General features: G+C 47.5%; 10 protein-coding genes across 10 annotated transcripts; 5 read left to right on the forward strand and 5 right to left on the reverse strand.

Annotated features, from left to right (window-relative positions):
• Nucleotides 1–717: 717 nt before the first annotated feature.
• Nucleotides 718–1,668, forward strand: N7516_000684 (uncharacterized protein; the record flags this gene model as incomplete). Its single annotated transcript, XM_057213406.1, has 3 exons — nucleotides 718–721; nucleotides 779–867; nucleotides 925–1,668. 3 exons carry the CDS (start codon nucleotides 718–720, stop codon nucleotides 1,666–1,668), a joined length of 837 nt encoding a protein of 278 aa, XP_057075289.1.
• Nucleotides 1,669–1,983: 315 nt separating this feature from the next.
• Nucleotides 1,984–4,001, reverse strand: N7516_000685 (MATE family efflux transporter; the record flags this gene model as incomplete). The annotated part of the gene is made up of 2 exons (XM_057213407.1): nucleotides 1,984–2,790; nucleotides 2,841–4,001. 2 exons carry the CDS (start codon nucleotides 3,999–4,001, stop codon nucleotides 1,984–1,986), a joined length of 1,968 nt encoding a protein of 655 aa, XP_057075290.1.
• Nucleotides 4,002–4,698: 697 nt separating this feature from the next.
• Nucleotides 4,699–5,434, forward strand: N7516_000686 (DUF202 domain-containing protein; the record flags this gene model as incomplete). Its single annotated transcript, XM_057213408.1, has 2 exons — nucleotides 4,699–4,805; nucleotides 5,014–5,434. The coding sequence occupies exons 1-2, from the start codon at nucleotides 4,714–4,716 to the stop codon at nucleotides 5,432–5,434; spliced, it is 513 nt and encodes a 170-aa protein (XP_057075291.1). The 5' UTR covers nucleotides 4,699–4,713.
• A 431-nt stretch (nucleotides 5,435–5,865) lies between these two features.
• On the reverse strand, nucleotides 5,866–6,797 carry idi1 (isopentenyl-diphosphate delta-isomerase IDI1; the record flags this gene model as incomplete). Its single annotated transcript, XM_057213409.1, has 3 exons — nucleotides 5,866–6,068; nucleotides 6,130–6,468; nucleotides 6,560–6,797. 3 exons carry the CDS (start codon nucleotides 6,795–6,797, stop codon nucleotides 5,866–5,868), a joined length of 780 nt encoding a protein of 259 aa, XP_057075292.1.
• Nucleotides 6,798–7,122: 325 nt separating this feature from the next.
• On the reverse strand, nucleotides 7,123–8,429 carry N7516_000688 (TauD/TfdA dioxygenase family protein; the record flags this gene model as incomplete). The annotated part of the gene is given in 4 exon segments (XM_057213410.1): nucleotides 7,123–7,312; nucleotides 7,369–7,910; nucleotides 7,981–8,157; nucleotides 8,175–8,429. The coding sequence occupies 4 exon segments, from the start codon at nucleotides 8,427–8,429 to the stop codon at nucleotides 7,123–7,125; spliced, it is 1,164 nt and encodes a 387-aa protein (XP_057075293.1).
• A 488-nt stretch (nucleotides 8,430–8,917) lies between these two features.
• N7516_000689 (putative FAD dependent oxidoreductase) lies at nucleotides 8,918–10,626 on the forward strand (the record flags this gene model as incomplete). Its single annotated transcript, XM_057213411.1, has 5 exons — nucleotides 8,918–9,045; nucleotides 9,099–9,224; nucleotides 9,298–9,562; nucleotides 9,629–9,775; nucleotides 9,829–10,626. 5 exons carry the CDS (start codon nucleotides 8,918–8,920, stop codon nucleotides 10,624–10,626), a joined length of 1,464 nt encoding a protein of 487 aa, XP_057075294.1.
• Nucleotides 10,627–11,400: 774 nt separating this feature from the next.
• On the forward strand, nucleotides 11,401–13,513 carry N7516_000690 (uncharacterized protein; the record flags this gene model as incomplete). The annotated part of the gene is made up of 12 exons (XM_057213412.1): nucleotides 11,401–11,572; nucleotides 11,621–11,678; nucleotides 11,734–11,872; nucleotides 11,924–12,002; nucleotides 12,074–12,260; nucleotides 12,313–12,418; nucleotides 12,475–12,599; nucleotides 12,650–12,694; nucleotides 12,747–12,906; nucleotides 12,959–13,074; nucleotides 13,135–13,365; nucleotides 13,426–13,513. 12 exons carry the CDS (start codon nucleotides 11,401–11,403, stop codon nucleotides 13,511–13,513), a joined length of 1,506 nt encoding a protein of 501 aa, XP_057075295.1.
• A 2,799-nt stretch (nucleotides 13,514–16,312) lies between these two features.
• N7516_000691 (uncharacterized protein) lies at nucleotides 16,313–17,526 on the reverse strand (the record flags this gene model as incomplete). Its single annotated transcript, XM_057213413.1, has 3 exons — nucleotides 16,313–16,430; nucleotides 16,493–16,566; nucleotides 16,621–17,526. 3 exons carry the CDS (start codon nucleotides 17,524–17,526, stop codon nucleotides 16,313–16,315), a joined length of 1,098 nt encoding a protein of 365 aa, XP_057075296.1.
• A 1,512-nt stretch (nucleotides 17,527–19,038) lies between these two features.
• Nucleotides 19,039–22,202, reverse strand: N7516_000692 (uncharacterized protein; the record flags this gene model as incomplete). The annotated part of the gene is made up of 13 exons (XM_057213414.1): nucleotides 19,039–19,449; nucleotides 19,527–19,590; nucleotides 19,672–19,706; nucleotides 19,767–19,842; nucleotides 20,047–20,075; nucleotides 20,173–20,187; nucleotides 20,524–20,658; nucleotides 20,725–20,767; nucleotides 20,821–20,908; nucleotides 20,997–21,277; nucleotides 21,333–21,875; nucleotides 21,930–22,067; nucleotides 22,120–22,202. 13 exons carry the CDS (start codon nucleotides 22,200–22,202, stop codon nucleotides 19,039–19,041), a joined length of 1,941 nt encoding a protein of 646 aa, XP_057075297.1.
• A 470-nt stretch (nucleotides 22,203–22,672) lies between these two features.
• On the forward strand, nucleotides 22,673–27,665 carry N7516_000693 (ubiquitin-binding serine/threonine protein kinase VPS15; the record flags this gene model as incomplete). Its single annotated transcript, XM_057213415.1, has 3 exons — nucleotides 22,673–22,967; nucleotides 23,024–23,144; nucleotides 23,195–27,665. Exons 1-3 carry the CDS (start codon nucleotides 22,754–22,756, stop codon nucleotides 27,663–27,665), a joined length of 4,806 nt encoding a protein of 1,601 aa, XP_057075298.1. The 5' UTR covers nucleotides 22,673–22,753.
• Nucleotides 27,666–27,732: the final 67 nt, after the last annotated feature.

Consider the following 27,732-nt stretch of genomic DNA (forward strand, 5'->3'; position numbering starts at 1 on the left):
GCGTTAAACCGCTCGGCTCTTCAATGGCCGGGGGAATATGAAAACACAGAAGAGTTTACAGTGATTGAATACTGTATCACGAAAACAAATCCTCGACTGCTCAAACTTCAGACACCTGAAGAAAACTCGAGTCACTTATCTCGCCGTCTTTCTGTCGCAAAAAAAAAAGTTGAAGAACGGTAGGCGGTGAACAGCGGATCAACCATCACCCGTGTGCAAATTGAGCAAACAGAATCTATACAATTTGTGCTGAAGCTAGGAATATCATCGTAGAAACATTGACATATTTCGAGGTTAAAAGATTCAGGGAGAAAATATACTATTCATATAATACTTCTAGACAGAATATGTACCCCAATGTACCTCAATGTACCCGAATTACGGCTCAAAACCTTCAGCAGCTACTTAATGCGCAGTTCAGCTGGAGTAAGACACATTGGGCCTGTCATTTTCATATCCCAAAGTAGCGGCCACTTTCGAAATAAAAAACAATCGCAATTTGAGAGAAATTGATTAGTATAATGTAAAAATAGCATATATCAATGTTGAAGTTGAGAACGCAGGCGACTATAAAGTGGATGAGGTCCAAATTGGGAGGCGGTCTTCACTGGCAGAACACGCTCCCCGCGACGCGTTCAACACGCTCCCAATTGAGTAAAATGGTGTTGAAGAGACGGCTGTACCTTGATTTTTCCCCTTCACAACACAACACACAACATGGGTATGTATCACTCCCAATCTGACCCGTTAACCAGTCATTATCTAACAACACTGATAGACGGAAATTACAACAATTATAGCTCCTTCGGCGGCGGCGGCGGTGGAGGATTCATGCCGGGCGAGGCGAACAGTCCCGCGGGAGGCAAGGTATACACATGATCCTAGGCTTCTATATACAGCGAACACCAACTAATAAAAATCCAGACTTATGACCGGGACAACAAAACCCTTCGTCCCGTGACAGTGAAGCAAGTCCTCGACGCCTCGCAGCCCTTCCCCGAAGCGCCATTCCAAATCGACGGCGCTGACGTCGCCAATGTCCTCATCATGGGCCAAGTACGCAACATCAGCTCGCAGAGCACAAACGTGACATACATAATCGACGACGGCACAGGCGGTGTCGAAGTCAAGAAATGGATTGACTCAGCCACCGCGGACAACATGGACACCGACGATGGCAAGGCGCCCGGCGATGGGAAGACTGAGGTCCAGCTGAACGGTTTCGCACGTGTTTTCGGCTCCATCAAGTCCTTCGCCAACAAGCGGTACATCGGTGCTCATTCTGTCCGACCCGTGTCGAATGTCAATGAGCTGCATACTCATCTGCTCGAGGCTACTGCCGTGCATTTGTTCTTCACTCGTGGCCCGCCCGGTGGGGCTGGTGCTGCTGGCGGCAATGCTGGCGGGGCTGATGCTGTTATGGGTGGTGCCGATGACTACAGTGGTGGGCAGAACAAGGCTCTTGCTTCGATGTCACTTGTTGCGAAGAAGATTTATAACTTGCTCAAGACTGAGCCTCAGGATGATACGGGCCTACACATGCAGGTCATCGCTTCTAAACTGAATATGCCTGCGACTGAAGTGGCCAGGGCGGGTGAGGAGTTGCTTGGTGCTGGTGTGATCTTCTCCACTATGGATGAACAAACATGGGCTATTTTGGAGTATTAGAGGGATGTGAGTGGTCATGTCTGTGTTATTCGTTAAAAGTCACGTTCAGACTCCAATGATATCATGATTTGTCTTGTAAAATATCCGAGAGAGTCGTAATTGCTTTATCTGTGTTTCCTTTTTAGCAATATGTAGACAGAATTGAAAACAGGGCCGGGGTTTAAACCGAGGCTGAAACAGAAATCACTTGAAGCCACCGCTAATTCAGAACGAAATACAAAGAACATGCTGGAGCGATTTGACCACTTTATGTCTATCAACTAGACAAGTATCAAGTCATAACAACGCTTCCCCTCCCATATACCAACAGTCAAGTTAGGTCAGCTCATTCCTCTTTAGAGCTTCCTCAACTGAGCGATTCCAATTAGCTCGAGTGATAAAGAGGGCCTCAATGAGGGAGACAAGGGCAAGCGCAAGGGCAACCCCAGTCCACAAGCCCATAACACCCCAATTCAAATAAAATGTCGTTCCCATACTAAGAGGCATGGCAATCACATAGTAACAAAATAGTTGAATGTAACCGCCCACTTCTTGGCGACCCAGACCACGGAGAATACCGTTGCAGTTTGCCGCGAGAGCATCGAAAAGCTGGAAGGCTGCACAGAGCGGAAGCACCTGTGCTACAATTTCGACGACTTCGGGATCAGAGCTGAATAATCTGGGGATATACAATCGCAAACTGGAGAGAAGAACCATGTTGAACATTCCAACGACGGCTGCTCCCCAGAAGCTCACTTTCGCAGTTGTCTTTGCGGCATCGACCAAGGTAGCCCCAATCAGATTTGCTATCCGCGTACTACCCGCAATGGATAGTGGGAACGGAATCTGCCACGTAATGCTGGAGATTGTTGCGAGAATGGACTGCGCTGCGAGTGCGGACGTGCCGAGATAGCTTGATGCCAGCGTCAGAATTTCAAATGCCAGACACTCTGCCTCGACCATGATCAGCCCTGGGAGTGCGAGACGGATCATAGGGCCCCAGTTCTGGAATGCTCGTCTGGTAAATCCGCACCAGCACTCGGATCCCACGAAGAAATAAACGTAGGCGAACAGGCAGACCGGGAGGAGATTTTCGGTGATTACGACGGCGATTGGAGCCCCAATGAAGCCCCATTGAAGTTTCTGGTATCCGAGTCAGTATCATCCTCGTCCGAAGTCTGGAAAGTACTCACCCAGACCAAGAACCAGTTCAGGAAGGCATTAAGTGGCGCGCAGATAATCAGGACATATAGGGAGGCAGAAAATACACCCTGGGCCTGAAGGTATCGCTTGCCACTCTCGAAGAGAGCGAATGCCGGGGTTCCCAAAAGAGCAATTCTCAAATATAGACCTGCCATCTCGGCGACCTCTTTCTCCGGTACAATCTTGGCAAGGATATACTCCGAAAAATACCAGAGAACCATAATTGGAATGGTGATGACCCAGAGAAAATACACCATGCGCAGCATCTGCAGACCCACCAGCTTTCTCTTCCCAGAACCATAGGCCTGCGCACAAAGCGTATCCAAACTAGTCGACAGACCCGAGTACACCGCATTCCCAGTAATAGTCACAGTCATACTCGCAAGACTGACAGCTCCAAGCTCTTCCTTTCCCAGATGGCCAATAGTAAATATACTAGCCACAGTCAAAGAATACTGCAGCAAGAAAGTGACCATGAGTGGCAAAGAGTATTTCATAATAACCTTTGCTTCGCGCTGCCATGTCGTCTGGATCAAACCGGCTGCGATGGCTTCTTCCCATTTCCGGTCAATATCTTCCAAGTCCATTTCACTGTCCTCGGAATCCGCCGGCCGCTCTCCAAGTAGAGCAGTGATTTCGCTTGCCCTGTCCGTCTCGGGATCCCTGCTTCTAGAGCGTCGAGAAGATCCACTTGGTCGTCGAGACTGGGATCCCTGGCCGATAGCAGCGGATAGCAAACCGCTCATCTTACGCTGCAGTCCGTGGGACTTGCCATGCGCATGCTCGGGCGCGATAACATTGTTATCACTCAATAGATGCCGTTCTTCCTCGATGACTTGTTCGCGCTCGCTTTGAGATAGGGATTGTTGTTCCCCGGCCCAAGGAATTACAGTCGAATGACTGACAGAGGTGAAGCAACTGGGGCGGCGATATGAACTAGCTAAAGAGTGGGGTTTGGTGCTGGCATAGCTACCGGCCGGGCGAGCTGTTGAGGTGTCAGAAGATTCATCGGTGGGTGTTCGATCCTCATCACTGTAGTCTGCAAGATCTCGTGCAATTGCCGAGGCCGCAATGGGCGAGCTGGATGTGAAAGACCGGCTAAATGGGCTTTGATGCTCGGCGGCATCCACCGAACGGATGTTCCGGGCCATGATAAGGCTGTAAGAGATGAATTGAGGCTGTGGGTGTTTTACTCCCACCGCATTATTTACAGCAAGATAAATCGAGCTACCTCGGGTCGTAACTCTAGATGCTTGGAGCCTTGAAGATATTTAAAAGAAGGCAAAAAAGCTTAGAGAGAAAAAGACGGTTAAAGCTAAATGCGGAGATGTATTTGTAATACCATAAATACGACCTGTCTGAGCTTAGATATTGCTCGAATCGTGTAATTTACAGAAATGCAGATGACAATATAGATAATGTAGGTAATGTAGGTAACTAGTTAACACTTCAATAAGGGGTGTGAGTCAACATTTGAATCTTCCAAAGGTCTACAATATAATTCAGGGTATGAGTTACACAATGTAGTGCACACCGCTAAGACGCAGTAGGAAGCTCGATGCGGGACAGTTTTTGTGGGCTTAACTTGGACTTGATATGGCCAATCATCACCTTCACTTCACTGCCTTGCATCAATAGGTCCATACAGGAACCTGACTCTGCTCATCCTACCACTTGTATAAAGCCCGAAGATGTCGATCATCAGATCATATGTATGAAGTACGGAGTACAACTTGCGAAGATAACAATGTGACATCATTCCTAAAACAGTATAGGTCATCACATGACCCGTCGCAGACCAAGACCCCAGGTTTTTCTCCAGCTTTCGGAGATGATTGAGCTTCGAGTGTCGAACCTTTCACCATGTCTACAACGGTGACACAAGTTGGGGGTGTTCGTGCCCCCTTCAACCCTTTGATCAACCCGGTACATTCTAAGCCGGTTCTCGTGGAAGAGTAAGTCAAATTGTCCAGCTCTGTAGAAATGGCTGGAGGAGCGCGCAATGATTGGAGAGCAAAACACGTTGCTCAGTGGCTTGATCCCCTTACATTATGGCGTACTTCAAATTCAAGACGGGCATTCTCCATGATTGACATGATTTCCATTTGCCCCACACCACATTCTGCCCCAGCCCAGTGACAAACCCGATTAACGTTTCTAAAGACACATCGAGTCCCAGCACCACATCTTCCTCTCACGTCCTTATTTCGGCGCGCTTCTATTCGAAAACACCTCTTCCGACGCCCGCGACCACTGCGCCAACGAGCGCACTTTCCTTTCATGGCTCCGTCTGTCCATGTATCTGGCCGTGGTATCGTTGGCCATCATCATCTCCTTTCATTTCCGTGAACAACCCACTGGCCTAGAGAGACGCATGGCCTTGCCCCTTGGGATCATTTTCTGGCTTCTGAGTTTGGCCTGTTTGGCTAATGGGTTTGCGAATTACTCGCGTACTGTCAAGAAGTATGCGCGCAAGGCGGCTCTGGTGCAGAGTGGTTGGAAAACCCAGGTTGTCTTTACGGTCGTTGGGACAGTGATCTTAGGCAGTTGCATTTTGTTTTTGTCCACGGATCCAGCGCAGTAATAGTTGTGCTGGGCTGGGACTTTTCGATTCTATCTTATTAGCGCTGGCGTTGGCATTATTCTTGGGCATTTTTGGTTGCTTGTTACATTCATTACTGCATTAATGTATTCATGTCTCGATCATGTCTCATTAGGGAATATTCTTAAACACGAGCAAATTCAGGACCAAATCATTGAATATGTTCTTAATTTCCTAAAATAAACCGAGGGGCCAAATATCAGAAGAAGTGATGTCGTGACAATCGTCTCGTGTGCAAAGGTATATATATTTCCATGAGTCTCGTAAAGGAGGCAGGCTTGCCCCGAGGAATGCAAAGATGACAAAAAGAAACAGTGCACAAACCGAATATGGAACCGAAATGGAACCGAGATATGCGATAGACTATGCATCGGATCTTTTACATTCGACGAATGTCCTGCTCGTTCTTGTACTTATCCAGGGCCGGCGTACCAAGGTGGCTCCACCACTCGAACAGCATGGAGTTGCAGATAAGCTTGAACCAGGGGGGTGAATTTCAACCCGGGCTGCTCGAACATTGCCTTAAGCTCATCAGCTGAGACGTAGGTAGTGTCTCGGACCTCGTTGGGGCTGGGCTTCAGATCAACATCGGCCTGGATGAAGAGGATATAGTCCACTAGCGAGATGTCAGTGTTTCCATTTATCGAATCAAATATGCATTGCGCCATGTAACATACCCTCGTGTTCACCCCACTTTCCATCACTGGGAGCCTTGTAGTGAATTCTCGTGAAGAATTCAAACTTGTCCAGGGGTACTTGCTCTGCCTTAATGCCCAGTTCATGGTCCAGCTTGCGCTGCGCAGCACGCTTCACGCCCATAACGGCAGCATCCAGCTCAGCTCCAGTCTCACCGGGAATTCCAAGAGGGTGTGAGCAGCAGGTGTTGGTCCACATGTCGGGGAAGGTGATCTTCTCGGTGGCGCGCTGTTGGAGCAGAAGACGCTTATTGGAGTCGAAAAGGAAAACCGAGAAGGCGCGGTGAAGGAGACCCTTGTCGATGTTGGTCATCAAATGGCCTATGCAGATGCGACTGTTAGTGATTTGTCTTGTATGTTATGCGCCACTACCCCGCCATTCTGTAGGTGATTATGGGGGTGTAGAACGTACAGAGCTTCTTGCTGGCGCTTCCAATTGGCCGGTCATTGTTATCCAAAACAATGCAGACCTCATCCATCAGACGGACCTGCTCTTCATCGTAACCCTCAAGCTCGCCGCCGGGTGCAGTGTTTGTTTGGCTTGCGGGGAGGATTTCACGGGCGAGCGATGTATCGACCTCGGGGAAGAGAGTGGCAACATTGTCCGCCGTAATCTCAGGCGGACTTGTGATTGTAGTGGTTGCGCTCATTTTGGCTAAAATATTGTAGTTGAAAGAAAGTACGGAATAATGAATCCCAACAGAAAGAAATCACAGGGAAATGCGGCGTTAGGTCAAAGGCGGCAATGATAGGCAGAATTGCGTCTCTCCGATGTTTGCCTTCATCGGGAAATTCCAACCTCGGAAAAGGAACTTCTGGTCGATACACTCTACCAAGAACCTTGGAACTACCAATGGGATTACGCAAAGTGCTATATGATGATCAAAATTGCATTTAAGGCCAGATCTATCAATATGCGAATATCAGAAGCATCAGTTCGCACTACCAGGTCATCATATCAAGATAGCACATTGATCACTTCAGTTCAAGGAGACTGGTCAGCTTCTCTAATTCTGCAACTTCCTCTAGTCCTAAAAGACCCAACTTCTCCCGCCGAGTTGGCGCATTCGGGTCAAATACAGGCTTTTCAGCAAGCGAAGTCACCCGTGTGCCGTGTCTAGGCTGGGATCCCTCATAATCCCAGCTGGCGTTATGGATCGTGATACTATTGAAGAATAAACTTCAAATTAAAGAGCTTGCTTTCTTCGGGTATTGACTAACCGGTTGTCCCACAGTGCACTCGTGCGTGGACTCCACTTAAACCGAACCTGGATATCAGGGTTCTTCTCATAAACGTCGTATAGGTATCCCAGAATCACATCACTTTCGGCCTTGTCAAGACCAACGATTCGGTCTGTCATAGCCCGGTTTACCCACAGTGCCTTCCAGCCCGTAGCTGGGTGGACACGGACAATCGGGTGCTCGCGCTCTATATATTGAGGGCCTGTTTCCGGGTTCTTACGATCGAGATATGGGTGAGCTGAGCGATATATGGCAGTCCTTCCGTCAATCAGCTTGCGGAATAATGGCGATAGCTTCTCGTATGCCGCGTATCCACTTGCCCAGAGGGTATCACCTCCGACTGTTGGCACAGTATCGTTGTGGAGATGGGTCACACCGGCGGGCTGTCTCTCGTGCACGAGATCACTATGCCACCGAGACGCTCCTCCCGGCCGGCGGAAGCTTGCTGGTGTTTCTGTTTCCTGCAATGCTGGCCACATTACAGTCACGCCGGGGATGCCAGGGACATGGGGCACTTGAGGCTAAAAAGAAAAGAGAAACACAATTAATTGGTGATTGGCACATGGATTTGCTGGGTTGGGCAAAACATACATGAATCTCAACCTCTCCGAACCACTCTCCCAGTTGCTTCTGTTGTTGAGGAGTGATATCTTGGCCCCGGAAGAAGACAACACTTCGTTCGGCAATCAATAAGCCTAGCTCATCCTTCTGCTGGTCTGTCAGATCCTTTAGCTGCAATCCAACGATTTCAGTTCCGATGTGTCTTGTCTAGTCAACGGAATCACTTCCTTGGCCGCGGATAGAAGTGCTTTCTTCTCGGGATCGGCTCGGCTGCCGGGGTCTATATGGATGCGATCATAGTCCCGCACGTTGTAAACATCGTCAATATAGAGAGGACGAGATGGCCGGTACGGGTAGCCGTCACTGAGATCAACCCCAGCCTTTTCTAAACGTTCTCGTGCAGGCCCAGGAAGACCGAGTGTGTCCTTCTTGGGCACTGCGACATCGACGATACGTGAATCAATTGGAGCAGGAGCCATGATAATAGATAGACTTTGGAACTTTATAATTCTGGTGAGTTCGAATCGATATCAAGCCTGTACTATATACATATTTTAGAAATGTCGATTCTCTTATTGATCAACGTTGTAGCGTTGTACTGCCCAGGATTTGAGCACATCATAGTCATCACCCATTACGCCTTTTGTGGGCCACGAATGGCCACGAATGTTATTTTAGTTATCTCCGGTTGCCATTCTCATACCCCTCTTTCAGAATTCGATGTAAACATTATTGTCCAATCTATACTTGTTGTGTACATTAATTCTAAGCGGGGACCCCCCGATGTCACAATCCACGATCAAAATCACGAGGATTCCTAATATCTGATTCTCTGCCGTTTTTTCCGTTGAGTATTGCGATATATCAGCCCATATTGTCGTTTGGGGGGCCATAAGTGCGGAAACAATCTACGTAGACACGGATAGGCAAATTATCTCTTTGCGTTTTTCATTTCTGTGAAATCATCATGAGTGATTCCGTTCGAGTTGCTGTTATTGGGGCTGGTATCAGTGGAGTGGTCACTGCTGGCCATCTTCTGGCTGCTGGAATTCAGGTGACTGTTTTCGAGAGAAACAATGCAAGTGGTGGAGTGTGGTAAGATCGTGAATCGTCTTTTTGATGTGAAATAATGGACTAAAACTATGTAGGCTTTATGACAAGCGTGCTCCGATTGAAGCCCAGTACCCATCACCAAGACCATCCGCTTCACAGGAATATGTGAAGGATGCGAGGGAAGGCAATGAAAGAAAGATCTTACTTCATGCACCTCCAGGGTAAGTTCTAGTATCTCTTTTTCTTTTCAATTCTTCTTTTTTTCACATGGCAGTTGTACTCACTATTGCCTAGGCCTTGTTATGAAAGTCTTACTAATAATGTCTCGACTCCTTTACTTCAAACGAAACTCAACACATGGCCAGAAGGGACTGGTCCTTTTGTGAAGCATCATGTCCTCAAGGATTATATCCAAGATACGTCGAACAAGGCCGGTGTTGATGATATAACCAAGTTTGGCGCCCGAGTCACCCACGTTCATAAGGACGGGTCAACATGGACAGTTCACTGGAGCACTCTGAACGAAGGCCAAGATCCCGTTGAAAATGAGGAGTCCGCAGTAAGTTCTCATTTCTACGAGGGATTTCGTTTTCATTTTCAGAAGCGGGTTTTGACCGGATCATAGACGTTTGACTCGGTCATTGTTGCCTCGGGTCATTATCATACACCTCTCGTCCCGAATATCCGGGGTCTACCCGAAGCAAAAGCGCAATGGCCCGAGAAGATCTTCCATTCAAAGTCCTTCCGAAGGTCAGAAGGATTTAAGGGAAAGGTAGGAGCGAACTCATTCTAGTATCGAGTGGCACTGGGCTAACTAAACTACAGAATGTACTATTGCTCGGCGGAGGCGTCTCCTCCCTCGACATAGCCACTGAAATCAGTGGAACCGCAGACCACGTGTATCAAAGCACCCGAAATGGTGCCTTTGATTTGCCCGAGAGTGCACTTCCAGAAAATGCCTCAAGAATTGCTGAGATTGAAGCATTCGAGCCTTCTACATCGACATCCCCAAACGCCGAGCATTTGCCCTTGACCGCACATCTCAAATCTGGGGAGATTTTGCACGATATAGATGCAATTATTCTTTGTACAGGATACCAAATGGCACTGCCATTCCTGGATGAATATAATGACTACAGTCTGTCTGCCGCCGAGGCAAATGACAAGGTGCTTGTCACAGATGGTACTCAAGTCCATAACTTACATCAAGACATTTTCTACATCCCAGATCCCACGCTCGCATTTGTGGGCATTCCTTTCTACACCGCAACTTTCTCTTTATTCGAGTTCCAAGCTATCGCGGTGGCAGCCTTTCTGACTGGAGTTGCCCAGCTTCCATCCACTACGAGTCTCCGCACGGAATATGAGAATCGCGTGAAAGAGAAGGGTCTTGGGCGGAGCTTCCATTCACTCAAGGACCAAGAACAACCGTATGTTGTGGAATTGATTAAATGGGTCAATACCGGAAGAGCTGAGCACGGGTTGTCTCCGATTGAGGGTCATACTCAGACCTGGATTACAGAGAGGGCGGCTTTGAGCGAGAGACTTAAGTTGATTCTGGCAGGGAAGCTTTCCCGGGCAGATATTCTGAAAAGCCCATTGGAGGTGGGAGTGACTGCGTGAGGTATTTGAGAAGATATTGAATGAAGATATTGTAAAAACACACCGTTGTAGTCTTCAATATAACGTCCGTCATCTCGAGTCGACTGGAACGGATTATCCAAGTGCTACTACCCCACACGCAGCCAACTGTTCTTGTTCTTGCGGCGAAGTCTACTTCTGAGCTGTATCCCTGGTGGCTTTGCTTTATGCTAGCATTGATACCAAGGGAAATCTGCCGCGCATCGCCCCAGTTGACACAATACCCCGCGCTTGTATATCAGAAAGACCAAATCTTAAGCTTACAGCAATATGTAATATAAAATATTTCAATCAGATATGAAAATATTTGGGTCCTCCCATCACGTGTATGACGAGCTTCACTACACGGATGGTGAGTTCCTAGCGTGGTATGGCAACATCAACATCAACACAAATCATCCCCAAAGTCGGTAAAGTTCCGATTTAATTATGCATCTCACACTTGGGGGATTATGTCGAAAATATTTGCAGGAATTGCGCGAACAAGTCGCCCGGTCATTCGACCTGCTATGCAGATCAGCTACTCAGTGCGGAGTATAACATTGGAAACTTGAAGCATGATTCACTCGGCTTTAAGCCCGATACCTCCTCCAGAGCTGTTATGAAAGTGAGCGCTAGGACGACCTCGCCAAGTTAGTACGTCCCTAGTATTGATCGGCCGTTGGACTCGATCACTTTCCTGCGCTATAAGAATGTTCCGGGGGCTCTGGGCTTCAAGTTTTTTCTTCTTCTTCTCACCATTGCCACGGCATCACCATGTCGCCAAAATCCCCCGCCGAAGCGGATATCGACCTGGCGACGCAGATAGTTCAGAAACAGCCCAGGCGTAAATGGGTCAGCTACATTTGGGACACATTCGATAAGTCACCAGAGGAGCGTCACTTGCTTTTCAAATTGGATTCGGCCATTCTAACGTTTGCATCGTTGGGTAAGTTTAGTTAAACCATTCTCCCTGGATGATATTAAACAGTTATAGGATATTTTATCAAGTATCTGGATCAAATCAATATCAACAATGCATTTGTCTCTGGAATGTACGGTACCATATGCATGTTTGAATCTCGAGAGGTTGATATTGATAACTTATAGGAAGGAAGACTTGGGCATGTACGGCAATGAACTTAACTACATGCAGACATGCTGGACTATCGGCTACGTTATTGGAGAAATCCCCAGCAATATACTCCTCACTCGCATCAAGCCGCGATATTGGATTCCGGCTATGGAGGTAAGAAGTTCTGCTTTTTTGCACAAGAGCTGTATGCTTACACCCTCGTAGCTTCTCTGGACAGTTCTCACAATGTCGCTATCCCGGTGTAACACGCCTACTCAGTTCTATGTTCTTAGATTCTTTGTTGGTATGCAAACACAGCCTATCAAGAACTCACTAGTTATACTATAGTGGGTTATTAACATTGCCCTACAATAGGCCTCGCTGAAAGTACTTTCTATCCGGGAATGCAATATATTATTGGCTCGTGGTACCGGAAAGACGAGTTGGCAAAACGATCATGCATTTTCCACACGAGCAGCGGAATTGCCAGTATGTTTTCTGGTTATCTGATGGACGCGGTTTTCCACCTCGGAGGACGAGGAGGCTTCAAAGGCTGGCAATGGTAAGAAAATGGCAGAGTCTCGGCATCTTGTTATATACTAACTAATGTTTAGGCTATTTATTATCGATGGGGTCATTTCCCTGCCCGTGGCTATTAGTGGATTCTTTATCCTTCCCGATGTTCCTGAGATCTCTAATCCATGGTATTTGAGCAAAGAGGTAAGTTTTACTATTTGAAACCCCTGCCTTTTATACACATATTAACATCGAAGTAGGAGGTCAATCTTGCCCAGACGCGAATGAAATTAGAAGGGAGACAGAACAGAGAGCCATACACAAAGTCAAAGCTAAAGAAAATCTTCACCTCGTGGCACATCTATCTTCTGACCTTGCTTTATATGTGAGTCTAATGCCTAATTGGTCTAGGACGAAAAGGCTCACCCGTATTAGATGTTTCAACAATGGTGCCGCTGGAAGTCAGCCTATCTTCCAACAGTGAGTAATATCTGGACACCACTACCGGCAAACTTACTCTGACACCTGGCAGGTTCCTCAAAAACTCAAAAGATCCTGTGTATTCAATCAGCCAGATCAATTCGATACCAACCACCACTCCAGCGGTTCAAGTCGTGACAACCCTTGCTTACGCGTGGATATCGGATACTATCCTGAACGGCAGCCGTTGGCCCCCAGTCATCTTCGGTGCTGTGAGTATAACACTCTGTAAAGCAATATAGAAAATTTCTAACACTTTGCCAGTGCGTCAACATCATAAGTTACGTCTCGCTCGCAGTTTGGGACATTCCGATAGGATGGAAATGGACTTGTTACATTATCAGCGGGGCTGGATACGGACTGAGTGGTTTGTTAATGGCGTAAGTTTCACAAATTCCCAGGGCTATCAAAGTGCAGATATCCTAATAAAATTACCACAGATGGGCGCATGAAATATGCTCTGAAGATAACGAGGAGCGGTCCTTGGTCATTGGAAGCATGAATGAAATGGCTTATGTGTTCCAAGCCTGGCTGCCTCTTGTCGTATGGCAGCAGGTCGAGGGGCCGGAGTACCGAAAGGGCTTCATCACTCTCACCGTTCTGTCTGTTATCTTGATTATTAGTACTTTCGTTGTTCGATTCCTCCACAAAAGAGAGAAATTGGGAAAAGGGTAAGTATCTTTATGCCTTTGAGGTTCGTGTCTATTGCTAACTGAGATCGTGGTATATAGGAATCAGACATACGAGGCAGAGACGGAAGATAGTTCCTCGGATTCTCAAGAAACGACCCCTATTGAGACAAAGCCTACCAAGGCTTGAGATAGGTGCAGTTGATTCGTGGTTGCTGAAAGACAGATATAAAAAAGATGGAGGAATAGAACGACTGATAGATCCAGCGGGAAAAAAGAAAAAGTCAAGGCTCTCTCGATTCATCGAAAATTTCTACATTTCAATAGAGTAATAGAATGGAAACTAAATTGTCTATACTATATGGCGAGTTTGATAAGCTTAGCATTAAGCTAGCAGCTATTGTTCTTTTCATTTCCCAGCCTGTTTTCACAGGTGCGTCAAACATGTTCTTAAAGCATTTCTTGATTCCTGCAAAATGATTATATAGTCTGCACTCCATACGGGGTGTAGAATTACCATTTAGTGTGACGAGTCGTAGTAGTTCGTGTGATGTGTGATTGAGCGATATCCAAGCCCATATCCGTGGCACAAGATCACTTAATCGGACATCCAGTTCCTCCAAGATCTTAAAACAAAATCCCAGTAATTCAACCCCCATATCTTGTAGACTTCGGATGAGGTTTACAGATCTGACCGATAATCGGGATTATCCTTGCATATCGCCCCGATACTACGGAGTACTCCGTATCAACAGATCCTAAGCTAGCAGGGATGAGACTACTCCGTCCAACATTACAACATACAAGCAAACTTGGCAGATACCCAGGATTTTCCAATATCCAAATCTAAACTCAGGGGTAGATTATACATTATACGAACATACGAATAACTAATCCGATAGATCAGGCTAGGCGCCCGTGTACGATTGCAAAGCTATTAGCAGTATGAAGTAGTATTAGTGGCGCTATAACTAGTGATGGGAGATTAACAGGGCACATTCCCCGGATGGAGTACGTAGTACTCCGTAAGAGCGACAAAATTGCAAGATTGTGATAGCCCTATCACAACAACATTGTGTGGGACAAGGATTTCTTTGTTTCCTCCTCCGTACTCCGTACTCCGTACCTAGTATTCCTAGGCTTGCCCCTAGTTCATTGCGGATACGGAGCACAGTCGGTATACTCCGTAGAGATCGGCATTGAGTCTTTTAGGCAAGATTGTCGAGCTTGGACACTTCCTCGTTTTTTCTTTTCTTTTTTTTTTTTTTGTTTCCCCTTCTTTTTTTGGTTTAGGGTCATAGCTCCATGGAAATCATAGAGATCTACAAAATTGAGAGTCATAGCAATATTGTGCCAAGATAGATTTCCATAAGCTATATTGGCCTACGTATGGAGTGCTCTGTAACTAACTATTCAATGTATCAATGTATCAATGTACTCTCTTTCTTTCTTTCTTTCTTTTTTTTTTTGGCTCACCATCACCTCTTTCGGGGAAGTCACCGATAGTGTACTAAATGCAAACGCCTCAACTTCAGCACCGCGGAGAACTTATTGTCCTGGATAATATGACTGGATTTCCGGGCCCACTTATTTAAAAAAAAGTCTCAGGGGCAAGAATCAAATCGGCCGGTCTGGAGTACCTCAACACTTCTTTATGGGGTATTCCATTCGGATGTGGTTTATGATCACGGACCATTTTCCAGATAGGCGAACAGACGCGATGTCTCCTGCGCGGCTGCACCGGAGGCACAATTCCAAATGGTCGAAGTCTTGTCATTCGTCTCCACTTAATACGACTAGCTTCAAGAAGTAGTGGAGATAGCGGGGGGTGGAATTGAGGATCTTTGGATAATAATATGATTATTGGTAGTTTAACGGGCAATTAAACATACGAGAATGGATTCCCACTATATATATATATATATTTTCCCGTAATAGTGTGACTGAACAAGGATTAATAGATTGCAGGAAGAGGTCAGGGCTGGGGAAGTGAGACATGCCCTATGATACTTGGAAGACTCTTTAGATTCGCGCTTTTTTTTTCTTCCGGGATTTGCAAATTTAGAGAAGAGAGGAGTAATGGCGTTAATAAGAGCACTAAGAGAGTTAGAGTTGTTTCACTTCCTTCAAAGATCGACTGAATGTCGAAGATGCCTACTGGCTTTTTAGCGTGTGATTCGGGCGTTCTTAAGGTGGAGCGCGGCAAGAGTCGAGATCCAACGGGCCTCGGGGAATCGGAAGGGGGGCAGAAGGGGGGAGGTGGAGGGTAGTTGTTGAGTCGGAGGTCTTGCCCTTGAACTTCCCTGGGATATCTTGTGAATTTCTCTTCTTTGGAAGTGGAAATAAGTGCAATTTCCACGCAGAACCATGTTCTTTCGCTCTCCAAATCGCTGTTGGTCTAAAATCAACTTGCATTCATAACAATTCAGACATATATGTATGTGTACTTTACCAAAAGACTCTGGTCTTCAGTCCAATCCCTGTTTTAAAGACCAGATGGATCTTTGATTGACCTACTTCATAGAAGTGCGGTGATATTGGATGTGAGTACTCCGTACTCCAGTTACCCGCGCGCCAGCTCATGCGGTTGAATGCAAATGATATCACATTCAAAATGGCACATATGTACTGGGTAAGGTATATGAAGATATAGTCAAATAAAATGAATTGAAACGATGCGGAAAAAGACAAAACAAAAACAACCACCTGCAATACAGTAATTCAAAATTCCAACCAAAATGCATCGTATAATAACCCAACAACGCCATGGAAATGAGACTTCATGCTATGCAAAAGATGTGAATCCTAATAGGAATGGCATCCCATAAAGCCCTGTAAATAAAAGCAAATAACAGCAAAATCAACGTGACTCTGACCAGCAGATCCCGTAATGGCAAAACCGTGCAACCCGTAAATATCATAACCAAAGGATGATATCCCCCTCCGGTACTGATTTAGACAGGCAGAATGGAATTGACTGTCTATGCCATTAACTAGCTGAGCGGCGCTTGTTTGACACTCGTTGGCGCTGTCTGGGCATGAGCGAAGACGGCTCAGCGTGACTGGTAGATCTCGGAGCGTTGCGATGCTTCTCTACACAATCATGTCTACATGCTCATATCAGTACAAAAGTACACATTCAATGAGAATAAATATTCTGGGACCTTACCTAGCCAGACTATCCTGGCGACTGAAACGCCGGTCGCAAGAGTCACAGGTGTACCTCCGAAGCCCGAGATGCACCTAAAGGTCTCATTAGTGGCTGCTTCTTGACCCCCTTTTGGTCTCTCTACTCACAGTATTCATGTGTCTTTTGAGATCTGCACTTCGTCCAAATGTCTTGTGGCAGTCCTCGCACGGATGGTTGTTCCTCCATTCAGGGTTGTGCATCTTTTGGTGCTCTTTGCAGTTTGAACGTCGCGTGAATTTGACGCCACAAATTGGACATTCCAGGCCACTGGCAGACATCAGCCTATCGTTTGAGGAGCCGCGCTCTCTTTTGCTCGAGTTCGTGGCAATATCGGGTCCTTCGGATGCTTGAGGTTGCGGCACCACTTGCCCGGTGTTGATGTTGTGCCCAGAGGATCCGTATCCAACCTCCTCGCCCATCGCTCCGAGGTAGGCAATATTGTTAACTGGCAATAGGGGCATCGTCGAGGTGATGCATGCATCCGGAAACACATTCTGGTCCCATTGTCCTGCGGCTCCGTTCGCTACAGTGACCGGGTTAACATCCGATGGAGTTGTCGGCCCCGAGCAAGGCGTGTGCATCCAAATATCGGTCATTTGGGCTGGGAAGACGTTCTGGCCAGGGACAACCTCCATGGCGGAGTTGTAACTGGGGGATGCGCTCATGGCTGGGGGGCTGTAGAATCCTAGTGAGGTCTCCGAAGCACTGTTGACAAGTCCGCTGTAGACTGGTGGATAGCATTGTCCGCTAGAATAGTCGTCATAGGATAATGCGAAGGTGGGATTTGGCGCTCCAGGGACTAGTTGTGATGGCAGTGTAGGCGTGGGAGGGAAGACCCTCAGTTGACCGAATGCATTCTCGATTTCGCAGCGGGAGATGCCCAGACCAATAGGGGAGACCCTTCCTTGGGACGAGGTCGAAATGGGAGAAGAATATACCGATGAATTTTCGCGAGACCGTATATCCTCTCTTCGCGGGGATGTGACTGAGGGATGAACTAGATTCCGATTCATGATGTAGAGTAATCCAATAAAAGAAATGTGAAGTATATTCCCATCAAAACCATCCAAATGGCTAGTCTATATCAGAGTCAATAAAGAATGGCGATAAACCCAAGTATATATAGTAAAGGCTTTTGAATCAACAGCTTCGCTGTTGGTGATTGACAGCGGCAGCATACATCGGTGGCTGAGAGTAGGGTAGTGGATAGGGTATGAATTCATTGGAGAAGAACTTGCGCCGCATCGACACCGACAGATGTTGAAGATTCAACGACTTGACGCCGTAATAGACAAGGCAGATTCGGAGAAGAAAGGGTCTGTAATTGCGGTGGAAGAGAAAATCGGGTGGGGGGGCATTAAGGGCCGGGGGGAGAGGGAGAGGGTCAAGGGTAATTCTGGACAAGAGATCGATTACAGTCCAGGTCTAACATATTTACAACAAGTACACACAGGTTAGCCTCTCACCCCTCCCCCCTCCAAGAGAGATCAGGATATACTATGTCATAACCTATCTAGGGTAAATCATTACATTTTCAGCCTAGTTTCGGATACTCCGTACATTTTTAGAGATCGTAATAAACCATGTAAGGAACCTGCTAACATAAAAGAAGATTATGACGATGCATAATGGCGGCTGTTGGGTTTGTCTGGAAAAAGGCTAACCATCCCCTTCACCACTGTTGGGCTGGTCTGCCCAACCGAGACGTGTCCCATGCAGGGTAGTTAGCCATACGGAAACATCAGCAGAGCCCGAGTCTCTGGATCGGCTTGGCGAGGTGCATTGGTGTGTCGAGGGCCTGTTGACCATGAGCACAGCCCGCATATTGCTGAGACGGTGGGGAATATATTTTTTTCTTTTCCTGACGAAAAATCAGAATAAGAATCAGAATACAATATACGGAGTAGGAGAAGTTGATTTAACTCACGAACACGACTAATTATCGTGACCTCAATGGTATGCGGGCCAGCCCTTCCGAACCGTTCGATCCCTTTGACTTCATGTATACCATAGCGCGGAAACTCCACATTGACTCCACAGGTAATTGACGCGCCTCCCCCGGACAAACTGTAGCTCTCATATATATATGATATATGATATATCCGAATTCAACTTCACAGTGGTCTATTTACTCGTTTTTCTCCTCTTGTGAATCGAACATGAAATTGGTTGGGAAGGAGAACCCAATCTTGAAACGCCAGGGACAGGGGGGGGAGTTGGAAAGCCAAAAAAAAAAAAAAAAAAAAAAAAGAAAGGAAAGTTGGAGATGAAAATTGGAGATGAAAAAAAAAGGAAACCCCCGAAAAAGACCACCAAGCCTGTTTCGATTAGGCTGTTCATCGATATGGTTGTTCAGAATATCGAACGGTTTTTTTTGGTTGTCAGGGTCCAGGGGGGCGTGCGTGGCCCTAAGCGCCAGGGGAAGTGACCCCTCTACCGCGCCTTTTGAACTTACATCAACTCCACAATCACAAGCCAAATCATCAGTACTCCGTAGAAACATGATAATTTTTGTGTTGGAATTGTCACTTTTGTTGGGCAATAGCCTCCACTTGAGTTCGTAGTCGTTCTATCGTGTCGATCAGGTCCGCAAGCTGCGGTACTTGCCCGAACTGCCCCATGTCTAGCTCACGCGCGGCTTGTTGATCCACACTGGGTGATTTTCCAAGGCCTAGGCGATTTGTTTCAACTACGGAGGGGTGGTGTGGGTCCTGGCACCGAGGACCAGTCGGATTTCCAGAAGTTCCTTGACGTGCCGATATTGGAGGAAGCAGGCTGTTCTGTCGTTTGGAATGTCGCCATTTAGACTCGTACGCCCATATCAATGCAACAAACGGGAGATGAGTGGCTCGAAGCAAGACAATTCGTACACGGCGAACGGTTCCGGCTGAGAGAAAAAGCCGCATGGGACGGATACAGAGGAGGGGAATAAGATTCTGCCGAGTATATTAGCTTGGAAATATTCCAGAATATACAAAGAAAGATTCAATTCAGGGATCAGACGCTGACTAACCAGGGGTGGCATGAAGTATGTCAGTCGTCGAGAATTGCTGCTTTCTAGGACGTAAATCGCCAATCTGATTGGCTGGTCAGTCCAAATGGAATTTTCCATGGGGCAGTGCCACATTTCACAGAAACAGGGATGCTTGTATACTTACTGGAAAAGGTATTCTTCTCGGGCATGCCGCATCACCTATTACAATAAGGAATTAATTGGCTGCCACGCAACTATAGTAGATGGGTGTTGACTTACCCCTTCAAGGCTCATACTCATCAAACTAATCAAGGATGAGAGAATGAGGGTATTGGTCATGAGGGCGAAAGTAAGCCTGTCAATTCATTCCAGTCAGTATCTTTTGCATACATTCCTGTGACAGAAACCAATTGCGTGGAAGTAGCCGTAAATGCCCGTGTGCTAATGACGCCCCCTCTAGAAAGAAAAAAAAGTCATGCAACTGGAGGTCACTTGCATATTGGAACGTGATCAAAAGCACATGCGACTCTTTTCATGCAATCAAATCAAGGGCACTCACATCAAGCCATAGCCGAAGATGGGGGAGATCTAAAAAAATTAGCGTGTCAGTTCAACTTTACACGATAGCCAACCATTTCGCCAATATTCCGGGATGCCCGCAGGACAGTCGGTGCGCAAGACTTACTTCAGACGCGGTGTCCTATCATCCAATCAATTCAGCCACTGTCAGTGTATATGCCAAAAAAAAAGAAAAGATAGGAAAACGCACTAGTCCAAGAACACTCGATCTACCTCATGGTCAGTCAAAAAGAAAAAAAAAGAAAGAGAAAAGAGCGGGCATAACAGGGGTTCTTTCACCGTACCCAAAGAACACTTTCACTAATAAATGTGACATGGTGCTGAGCGACAAGCGGTCACGCGCAAGCATAGTAAAGGTGGTCAAGAACCCTGTGGGAGTAATTCAGCGATTCGGCTCCGACATTGTTGTACTTCACCTATCTAGGGCTGCATTGCTTAGCCACACTTACCAACATACAATACTACCACCACTGGGAAAAACCTGAAGAATGCTTTCGTCTGAAACATATTGTCTATCAGCCTTGGGTCCTAAACCCACTTCCCACTTGGGCAAAAGGTCAGAAGATCGCACCATCTCTTTCAATACTGGTATCTGTTCATAGCCACAATCAGTCCGTTATTTTCTAGAACAGTGATGGTTCATGCAGGATCCACTTACTAGACTGCCAAAGTATGAATTCAAGCTCACAAGCGAGCAGATCCTGTTCATTCCGTGTCAGCCCTGTCGCCCAGCTAATTCCACCAATAGCCATACCTTGGTACAAGAAATAGAGCCTCCAGAGATAGGATGTCGAATGAAAGCTCAATAATGGGGTCGTTGCCCTTTGCTAGCCCGATGACCCCTGTGGCGTCCTCATTAGTTGCCCCATTGACACGGATGACCTGTAAACAACGAGCCGCAAGGCAGATTGAGCAGGGAGAGTAACTCACTTGTTATGACAAATGCCATTCCAACTCCAATTATGCTCAGGTTCCAAAGACTCCAGAAATCCATTTGGTAAAAAACGACTCCGGCATCAATGATTCCACTCAATTCATCGTATGCAAAAGCGACGATCCACACATACATCACCGCTTCGAAGATGCCCACGGCCTCTTGCCTCCTCTCTACTAGAACTGCGTAGTAGAGAAAGAGGAAGGACATGAAGAATGCTGCTTCAAAGATTTTCCGGTACAGAGGTACTCTCAGGCGTGAGTATGGATCAGACGTTCTGTTGGAAGGAAATTGTCAGTATCTCCGTAAAACAATTGTTTGTCCTGTCTAACCTTCTGTTAAAAATACGAGGTTTCTTGGTTGAATTGACGGTCAAAGAATCCCAGAAAACGATTTCACCCTTCCAAATACCATCGACCACCTTTTGAACAACTCGTTGGCTCAGAAATCTCTTCGCATGGGCAATCGTTGCAATCTCCAGTGCATTCAAGCCAAAAAATCGGGAGTATCTCTGGGCGGCATAGATTTCCTCATGTTGTTGTGTATCTTGTGAGGTTCCAGATAACTGAGTGTTCGTGGTACTCTTGCCAAAAAGACGGTAAAAAGAATAGTTTGACAAGAGAGGAGTGGCCTCGCTTTCAGTTTGGCTTGTATCACCTTGGATAGATGCCAGGCCAGTATTACCTGCTTCGGGTTCAATAAAATTTGCCGAACCGCGCCGCGGTGTTGGTAGCTCTTCTAACAGAAACTCAATTGTCTCGCGCTGGTTCAGGTGACACAAGAATTGCCAGGCAACAAATTCGCAGGCTGCACCACGGCTCTCATTGAGTCCCCAGTCATCCTCGGTGGCAGTGGTGAAGTCCCATTTCAGAATCCTGAAGTTGTTAATGACCAGTCCAGCTCCAGTGTCCTGTTTATGGTGAACTTACATCAGCGCTACAATGATGAAAGGATTGTGAGTATCATCTGCTAAAGCATGGACCAATTGCCTGAGGCGGTGCCCTTGGGATCCGTACAGCATTTGCTCAAACGTGTAAGCCATATCACCCACGGCCATGCTAATGAAGCTACAAGGGGCTTCGTTAATTCTGCTCAATTGAAAAGGCAGCCAAAACTTACTTGAACAGCTTCGGAAGAACATCGAATAACGGTTCGTCGGTTTCGATCACCGGAATTTCCGTATGATCCATGTGTGTTTCCATCTGGAGTTCTACTTCGATTAGCGGGTCTCCCTCATGGTCACGGCCAAAACCAGTCACATACCGACGCTGAACGTTGAATGTTGAAGCTTGAATCCAGGATTTCTTTCCAATAAAATTTAGCTGTTTGTTTTTGTTCTCCTCTTTTTTTTTAAACCTAGCGTATCTCCTCTTCGGGGATAGGGCAGAACTGCAGGCATCTAAGACCGAGGTATCGATGAACGGTCCATGTTGTTCAATTAGTGAGGGGTTCAGTTGGCCACATATAAAATGTAACAATGACCTTTATCAATATTTAAGATAAGAATAATCAACAATATTCAATATGAAACAGGAAGAATTGCGAGAGGGTAGGATGACAAGCTGAAAGTTGTCAACGACATCTTGCTGACCGCCTTGTGCACGTGTCGACGCGTCCAGTGACTTCATCAGCCTCAACATGACTCTCCTTATCGCATAGCTCTCTCCAGTCATCTCCAACTAATCTAGTCAATTCCTGACTCTGAATTACCATCATCAAACCTCCAACGGGGAGATGAGGGGCAGTCGACACCATGGGACAAGGCTACTCCCTCACAACCCTGTCCGCGGGGTCGGCGGGGATCGATGTGCCTGAATTATCGGACATGGTGTATGAGAAGTCGATGGGAGGTGGCAGGTTCATGAAAAGTATTCGCGCAAGGCAACCAAACGGTCTGGTGTTTATCAAGGTTATCATGAAACCGTTTCCAACCATGGAACTTGAGCCATATATCAAAAACATCACGAGTATGTTCGGATCCTTTTTTATTATTTCAAGCTTCTAATGTTCATGTACACTTCAGGGGAACGAAGGTTGTTATCGGATGTGCCAAATGCGCTAAGCTACCAGAGGATTCTTGAGACTGCCACGAGTGGATACCTTGTGCGCCAGTACATCCACAGCTCTCTCTATGATCGAATGAGGTATGTCTGTTGCCACTGTTGCCAGCGAACGAAGCCTGATAAAAAGTTAGCACACGGCCTTTTCTAGAGCATATTGAGAAAAAGTGGATTGCCTTCCAGCTACTGTGTGCTCTTCGAGATTGCCATTCACTAGATGTCTACCATGGTGATATCAAAACTGAAAATGTTTTGGTCACAGCCTGGAACTGGCTGTATCTTTCTGACTTCTCATCATCTTTCAAACCCACATTTCTCCCCGAGGATAACCCAGCAGATTTCTCCTTCTTCTTCGACATCTCCGGGAGGCGAACCTGTTATTTGGCCCCTGAGCGGTTCTCTGTTGCCGGGGAAGAGCCCAGTGAAAGTGGCGTCAACTGGGCTATGGATATCTTCAGTGCCGGCTGTGTCATTGCGGAGCTCTTCCTTGAATCGCCGATCTTCAACCTGAGTCAAATGTACAAGTATCGCAAAGGGGAATACAGCCCCGAACACAGTCAACTAGCAAAAATCGATGATCCGGACATTCGAGAGTTGATCCTGCATATGATCCAACTTGAGCCAGAGTCTCGATACTCGGCGGATGAATATCTGAATTTCTGGAAGGGCAAGGCCTTTCCGGAATACTTTTACGGTTTTCTCCACCAATACATGTCCCTCATGACCGATCCTTCTTCCGGGCGAACAGATGTGGATCCAGAATCAGCCAACCGAGGGGAGGCCGACGAACGGATTGAGCGAATTTACGTGGACTTCGATAAAGTATCTTACTTCCTCGGTTCCAACAACCGGGGCATTGGGGCTCTATCTAATGTCCCAGTCTCCAAATTGACAGGCAACACTCTCCCCGTGCGGCTTGATCTACCAAACGGCGAAAGCCAAATTTCAGCACCGCAGTCACAGCCAGATGGGGGTGCTCTGATTTTCCTTACACTTGTGGTATCCAACTTGCGAAATACAGCCAAGGCATCGGCTCGGATCAAGGCCTGCGATATTCTTCTTGCATTTGCGGAAAGACTGTCTGATGAAGCTAAATTGGATCGCATTCTTCCATATGTCATGGTCTTATTAACTGATCGGACCGATACTGTCAAGGTCGCTGCGATCCGCACCTTAACTCAATTACTGAAGATGGTCCAGGTGGTTTCTCCAGTCAATGCCTATCTCTTCTCCGAATACATATTTCCAAGGCTTCAGCCATTCGTTGCTACCTCCAACAGCAAACCAAGTGCTATGGTGCGTGCGGCATATGCCTCATGCATTGCGTCCTTGGCTCAGTCATCCTTGAGGTTTTTGGACATGATCCAAGCATTGCGTTCCGATACCCGTCTGGCTGCGTTGATCCCGGTCGGCTTTGAGCCCCGATGGACTGAGGATGCGACTTATCACAATCTCTATGACGTGGCTCGGGTCGATCTCCTGGAATACTTCGAGGTTCACACGAAGATGCTGTTGACAGACACGGATGCATCAGTTCGGCGGGCCTTTCTGGGCTCTGTGTCCAGCCTCTGTGTCTTTTTCGGCAACCTCAGAACAAACGAGGTTGTCCTTAGCCATTTGAATACTTACTTGAACGATCCGGACTGGATTTTGAAATGTGCATTTTTTGAGGCTGTCATAGGCGTCGCCGCCTATGTGGGGAGCCTGAACCTCGAGCTGTACATATTGCCGCTGATGGTTCAGTCCATGACTGAGCCTGAGGAATTCGTTGTTGAAAGAGTGATTCGATCTCTGGCAGCTATGGCAGACTTAGGCTTGTTTCAACGATCAACCACGTGGGATCTGCTAAACACGACTGTTGGATTTTTAGGGCATCCAAATATCTGGATTCGAGAGGCGGCAGTCAAGTTCGTGGTTAATTCCGCCAAGTTTTTATCAATAGCGGATGTTCATTCTATCCTGACACCCATTATCCGGCCTTTCCTCAAGATCAAAATTGTTGTGTTTTCGGATACCCAAATGCTCGACGCACTCAAGCGGCCAATGTCGAGAAGTGTGTACGAAATGGCCTTCCACTGGGCGTCGAAATCAGAGAAAGGTATTTTCTGGAAGTCGCCAAGTCGCGATGGCATGTTCGGCTTGTCCGAGCCTGGGTCATTCAGTCCTCGCGTGGGTCAACGGAATCCTTCCTTTAATATGGCTTCTCAATCAAAGAATGACGAGGACGAACAATGGCTTGGTCGGTTGCGAAACTTTGGGATGGGTCCCGAGGAGGAATTTAAGCTTCTTGCACTCAAAGACTACATTTGGAGGGTCTCCTTGCGGCAATCGAGAGAAACCGATGTCCATTCAACTGCGCCTTTGAACGACATTGTCAGTTTGACACAACATGGAGTCAAGCCCCAGACTGTGTTCTTTGATAAGGAAATTAAAGATCAGTCGCGAGCAATTTCCCTGGACGTAGACGGCCACGTCGACGATCCAAGACCGAGAACGATCGCAGATGCTTTGCTTGATGCTTCTACAACCATTGAGCGAATGCCCAGTGCTCACCGCAAGCACTTGCGGTCGAAAAGCCAACTATCGAAAGAGACAAGACGTACCTCGCATGTTCCTATCTTGGACGGAAATGACACTTCTTCATTGTCGTCGTCTCCAGTAGCGTCGTCGCCGGCCGGAGAACCTTCGTCTCGTCCACTGTCCCCTCCGAACCTTGATAAGGACCAACGGCTTTCCAGTCGCCGACCGGGTCCTGGACAAGACGGCCCATTGCCATCAACTAATGCAGACACCCGCAGTATATCCGATCGTGTACATAAAAAGTCTAGCGCGATGAGTTTGTTGAGTCGCAAAGACACCGCCAAAGCCTACGCTGAAACGGGCACAAGCTCCGCGAACGCCTTTGGAAAGGTAGACGCACCTGTCCAAAGAGGAGGCACACCCCGACCATTGACACCATTGCTCTCAACCGAGCACAAAACAACCCAAGTAATATCGCAAAAATATCGTGCGCACCATTCATATGGAGGCAACAACCCTACGGTTCTACGACTGCTAGACAATGTCTTCGAGGAAAACTACCCGACGGACCTATTTGACTTAGGGCCATATGTCAAAGAAGTCGACTCCCGCCAACCGATCCGCAGCGCCAGTGATCAAGAGCAAAGTAAGATCTGGAAGCCCGAAGGGAATCTGGTCGCGACTTTTGGCGAACACAGTGCCCCAATCAATCGTGTCGTGGTAGCACCAGATCACTCCTTCTTTGCTACCGCATCCGATGATAGCACGGTGAAGATTTGGGATACAACTCGTCTTGAAAGGAATTTAACCCCTCGATCCCGTCAAACTCACCGTCATGCAACGGGCTCACGTGTGAAGGCTTTGACCTTCGTTGAGAATACCTACACTTTTGTCAGTGCGGCCACCGATGGCAGCATTCATGCCGTTCGAGTCGACTACCAGAAAGTCAGTCAGACGGCCGTCCGATATGGCAAGCTTCAAATTGTTCGCGAATATCAGCTTCCTATAGCCGAAGACGGATCACCCGAATACGCGGTTTGGATGGACCACTTCCGTGATGAAGGGCAGTCCACCTTGATTATTGCGACCAACACTTGTCGCATCATTGCGTTGGACATGAAAACCATGCTTCCGATCTACACCCTGGGAAATCCAGTTCACCATGGAACTCTAACTACATTCTGTTGCGACCACAGGCACCACTGGCTACTGGTCGGCACAACTCATGGAATCCTCGACCTGTGGGATCTCCGGTTCCGCGTCCGGTTGAAGGCATGGGGTCTTCCGGGCTGGGGTGCCATTAACCAGATCCAGCTACATCCTGTCAAGGCCCGTGGACGCTGGGTTTGCGTATCCACTAGCGGCAGCCACGGTAATGAAATCACGGTGTGGGATATCGAGAAGTTCCGCTGTCGCGAGGTTTACCGAGCGACCCCACTGGGCGTTGGCAACAATGGCCCCAGTGGCACTCATCAAGGTTCCCGCGCCCCTCAAGCCTACCCGACGCCTGTCGTGCCGAGTGATTACGAGGCGTGGCGGGTCGATGGCGACAGGCCAGAAGGGATGCTGAGTCGCTTTGCAGCAAACGGCCCGGAACCGGGTACCTCATCTTCCAATAATCCGGCTGGCGATCGACTCGGCATTTGGGCGTTTGCGGTCGGCCTCAATGCCCCTGGCGAAGACAAAGACTCTAACACGAAATGTGGGTACATCATCTCCGCAGGATGCGACCGGAAGATCCGGTTCTGGGATCTCGCTCGACCGGACCTCTCCTCAATAGTCAGCGGGTTAGACGTCGTCTCAGATGGTAGTGCCAGCGGCAAGCCGCACTATGAGCAGTCCCAGCCCGGCCCTAGTCTCGTGGTTACCACCGAGCACCTTCCTAGCTCTTCCGGCACTGGCAGTTCTCGAGATACTAGGAAGGGAGCCACCCCCCGACCGCCGCGTAGTACGGTCATCAGCCTGCAGCAGCAGATGTTATTGAAGAGCCATCTGGATATTATTCAAGATGTGGCGGTTTTGCGTGTGCCGTATGGTATGGTTGTGAGCGTGGACCGTGCTGGTATGGTGTACATCTTTTCTTAGGCTTTCTTGGGCATTCCATGTATGATATCTCCGGTGGAACTTGAATAATAACTAGAATTCTACTCCG

This window comes from Penicillium verrucosum, assembly GCF_028828655.1.
Source record: "Penicillium verrucosum strain IBT 35672 chromosome Unknown utg000001l_segment0_segment0, whole genome shotgun sequence".
In the NCBI taxonomy this organism is placed as follows: domain Eukaryota; kingdom Fungi; phylum Ascomycota; class Eurotiomycetes; order Eurotiales; family Aspergillaceae; genus Penicillium; species Penicillium verrucosum.